The 4318-nt window shown below is 36.4% G+C and overlaps 1 protein-coding gene across 3 annotated transcripts; it reads left to right on the plus strand.

The window, feature by feature from the left end:
- Window positions 1-821: 821 nt before the first annotated feature.
- Window positions 822-3928, plus strand: LOC149208920 (uncharacterized). Of its 3 annotated transcripts, none has more exons than XM_089394178.1 (7): window positions 822-1036; window positions 1168-1604; window positions 1858-2087; window positions 2358-2610; window positions 2861-2946; window positions 3032-3123; window positions 3258-3928. In XM_089394178.1, exons 2-7 carry the CDS (start codon window positions 1473-1475, stop codon window positions 3491-3493), a joined length of 1029 nt encoding a protein of 342 aa, XP_089250304.1. In that variant the 5' UTR covers window positions 822-1036; window positions 1168-1472; the 3' UTR covers window positions 3494-3928. The 3 variants fall into 3 exon arrangements, with proteins under 3 accessions (XP_089250304.1, XP_089250305.1, XP_089250303.1); XM_089394179.1 differs by having other exon boundaries at window positions 1346-1604; XM_089394177.1 differs by having other exon boundaries at window positions 822-1604.
- Window positions 3929-4318: the final 390 nt, after the last annotated feature.

A 4318-nucleotide genomic window follows, 5' to 3' on the forward strand; every position in this document is an offset into this window, starting at 1 on the left:
ATAAAAATAAAAGCTCATTAATTTACCTATAGCTGTACTTTAGCAATCCTTTTCTGATATAAAAAGATGACTCCATAGAATATAGAAAGTAACTAAACGGTAAAGGAAAAATAAATTATTAAGTCTCATTAATTCACCTCATATAGAAAGTAACTAAATGGTAAGGGAAAAATAAATTATAAATGTGCATTAACTTAAGTTTACACCGTCAACACCACACCACGCACCCTTTGTTTACAACAGTAACATGGTCATTTAATTTTAGTTGACACTGTCAACACCACACATTTTTTTATAAGTATCTATTTAATTTAAGTTTACACAATTAATTTAATTTTAATTGACACTGTCAACACCACACATTTTTTTATAAGTATCTATTAATTTAAGTTTACACCGTCAACACCACACCACGCACCCTTTGTTTACAACAGTAAAATGTTCATTTAATTTTAGTTGACACTGTCAACACTACACATTTTTTTATAAGTATCTATTTAATTTAAGTTTACACCGTAATTTTAGTTGACACTGTCAACGCCACACACCTTTTTCTTTTACAACAGTAATATATCCATTTTACCTTTCTCATGTGAAAGAGGTTAAGGATAAGTTGATCCTGCCATTATAAGGAGAGAGAACATAACCAACTAACCAGAAAACTTAATAATATTGATAAAAGACCAAGCCCTTCTTACAAGGTGCGGAGGTCCGGCGCCGGCCTTTATAGATATCGGAATTAATTTCCACGTGCCTGACAAACCATTATATGTTGTGGTTATAAAGTTTTGAGATCCGCTACTCCCCCTTAAAAGAGGTGTCGATGTACCAAGGTCATTTGAGCTTCTGCTGGCGGAGTAAACCCAGGACCAGAGAAACATTTCTGGAATCATTGTAAGCCTGGAAATCTCTTATTTTAGTCCATTGATTCGCCCCCCAATACCTTGCATTGATGGAAACGGTATTTTCTGTGGCTCGTTTCCTGAAAATTTGAATTCATTTTCACTCAAAACAGTGGAGTACTGCGAAGGATAAGGTAGCGTTGTCTTAGAGGCACCATTCCTTGCCTTTGGAGTTGTTTGAACTTAAATTTCAAGTTTTGAATTTCCTGCTGCGTTTTATTCACTCTTCTCTACGATGATCACTGTGAATTCTGTGAAATTTTAGGAGAATACGAACGATCGCGTCGTTTTGTGAGATTTTACGGGTTTTTTTGGTAGCTTTCAGCTCCAAATTAGTTTCTTTGACTGTTCTTGTTAAAATGTCGGAATGAGAATACAAAGGCCTTAGACAGTTGGTATTGAATGACTCAAATTTTTCTTTGCTCTGCATTTTATGGTCAAAGCTTCGGCGTTATATGCTCTTTTGATGCATATTATGGAACTGAAGAATCCGTGAGAGCCTGTGTATAGCAGAGAACCTCTTTTGTGAGGATTTGTGGGCGAATTTAAAGTCTTTGTTTGGTGTCGCTCATGGCTGATCAGACAGCAGAAACTTATTGTCCGGTGTACGACATGTCTGGTTTAAACCAGTCACTGCATTCTAACTTGGAAAGCTTTTTGGAATGTACGGCTCCAAATGTCCGAGCTCATCACATGCCAAAGGTACGCGAAATAAAGAGATCAAAATAAAGCTAATTATTTATACTGCAGTTCTTTATCCTTCCGTGAATTTAAAAGAGAATTTTATATTTCAGTCTGTAGAACTCAGCGGTTTGAGGAATTCATAAAATTTTATTAAGTGCCTTTTGTTGAAATTTTGAGTTTAGGCGGTTTTTGTTCTTTATTTAGACATTTCACTAAATTTAGAAACAATTTTAAAAGTATTAATCTGATGAAACGTTTTCTGATCTTGCAGACATGCATTCAGGACATGGACCGGAATGATTATTGGCAAGATTCGGATGCAGAATCTGTGGAATATTTTACCCTGGGAGACCTCTGGGACATCTATGACGAACCCAGTGCCTACGGAACTGGTGTGCCAATTTTGTTGAATAGCAGTATAGAAGAAACAGTTATTCAGTACTATGTTCCATATCTTTCTGCTCTTCAACTGTATACCACCAAATCTTACGGAAAATTCAGGCAATCATATTTCCCCTGCAAATTTTTCTAATATTTTACTTAGGATTCCAAGTCCAGCCCAAAATCTGTTCTGTTCATTTGCAAAATAAAGCGTGTGTGGATCTTTTGTTCTCACTGTAAAATCTGTTCTGTTTATCTGCATAATAAAACTTTTAGTTCATAGTCAATCTTTCCTTGAGAAAGTTTGCAGGAGAGTTTGATCCACATTGTCTCTCTTCTTCAAAAAAGCTTTTGAATTTAAAGTTTAAACATTTGTATTTGATACCTCAGGGCTCCTCGAGAAGAGAGTGATTCAAGCGATTCTGAAATCAAGGAATCCAACATTGATTCCTGGAGTGACTGTAGTGATAATGATAAAGTGTTTGGATCTTTAGTCAACACTAGTGATAGATCAGAAGGTTGGGACGCGGACTCTGAAGATTCAGGATTTGATCAAGACCGTCACAGAGATAGGCTTGGCTATCTTTCTTTCCAATACTTTGAACGAGCATCGCCCTATGAAAGAGTGCCACTCATGGAGAAGGTAACTTCAAAGTTCTCCACTGTTGAGATTTATGCCAAATTTATCGATACACATGGGGAAAGTAACATATTGAAGTTTTCCATATAGGTTCCTAGAACATTTAGTCTGTAAAGGTTGCTTTAAGTCTTTTTCAAGTGAAATGAATGACAGCCTTTCCAGACAGACTTTGCACTTCGGAATTTTGATGAATGATTATGATGTATTGTTTGCATAGAGAACTTCTGATTTTATTTCTGCCATTTGCTTTCAGATCAATGAATTCTCCCGTTCTTATCCCTTGCTGATGTCTTTGAGAAGCGTGGATCTTTGTCCAGCAAGCTGGATGTCAGTTGCCTGGTAAGTTCCTTAATTGGTTATAAAAAAAAACCCATTATTGCTATAAGTTCATTGACCTCTAAGCAACCTTCTGGATATGGTTCAGGTATCCTATTTATCACATTCCAACAGGAAGAAGCATTAAAGATTTATCAGCATGCTTCCTAACTTATCACACTCTGTCACCGTTCTTCCAAGGTTTGTTAAAAACCTTCTTATGGATTGCCTGTTATTTTTCTTTTGAGCTTTCTGGGTTCATGTCTAGGCAGTGGGATCCTAATAATAATATCAAGCAAAGTGCTAAATTTTTAATTGTGAATGTTTTGGTGCAGAAAATGAAGTTTTTGATTGTGATAGAGAAAAAAGAGCTAAAACCAACAATACTCATAGCATTGCTCTTCCACCTTTTGGGCTTGCTACCTACAAAATGCAGGGAAATCTATGGATGTCTGCAGAGAGTGTTGATCAGCAACGGCTGGAGTCTTTACTTTGTGCTGCTGATTCCTGGTTGAAGCAGCTTGGTTGTCGGCACCCGGATTTTAATTTTTTTGTATCACATAGCATGTGAATGTAAGCATGCTGTTTTCTATTATTTTCGACGACTTGGGAATCCGTCTTTCTGAACGAAGCAACATTTCGAAGCCCTTTAGTCGTGCAGAAAACTCAAAACCTCAATCTGGAGAGTCGGTTTTGAGAGTGTAAACAGCAAAATTCATCTCAAGTTTTGAAAACAGATGAATGGCCTGTAAGAAAAAATGTGCAAAAATTAACCCATATCCCCAATTTGATAGTCAGTGTAAGACTAGGTGCTGGTCAAAATGATCCTCTCTTGTCACATCTTGGACAAGATGTCGAGGAGATTTTGTAGAAGAAGAAAGTAAGAGTAGGGAAAGAGAGGTTGGATTACAGTTTCATTTAGGTTACCGTTGGTACTGTGGTTCTGGTGAACCAGCATTTTGAGTAGAGAGTTCTGTACATTGTTCAAAACAGTATTTTTGTGTAATTTAACTGCTAACATGTTTAGAACCCAGCGACATTTTGGAATCTTGTTTTTGTGCATATTCAGTCTCTCTAAGCCTGTTTCTCTTCTCATACCCTTCGTCTGGAAATACTATTCGATGCCATAATGCTATTTGGATGTAGTTATTAGACTGATTTTTAATGCTCATATTGCCTATCCTTCCTCACAGTTTTGGTAACTCTTTAAACATCTAGTCAAATGTTACTGAAACACAATATTGTTTCTAGGAAGCAGTATATTGTTTTAGTTGATATCTGCTTAAATGAAGTATAGATACAGATGATAGTTGATATCCTCTTTGCTTCTACCAAAGTATTGGCCTAGTTAAATATACCGGCAGGCAGGAAATTTGGTAGATATTTAGAGTAGTTA

The sequence above is a fragment of the Pinus tabuliformis genome, chromosome 1_2, assembly GCF_031772625.1.
Source record: "Pinus tabuliformis cultivar Carrire ecotype Pingquan chromosome 1_2, CPIR1, whole genome shotgun sequence".
Taxonomy (NCBI): domain Eukaryota; kingdom Viridiplantae; phylum Streptophyta; class Pinopsida; order Pinales; family Pinaceae; genus Pinus; species Pinus tabuliformis.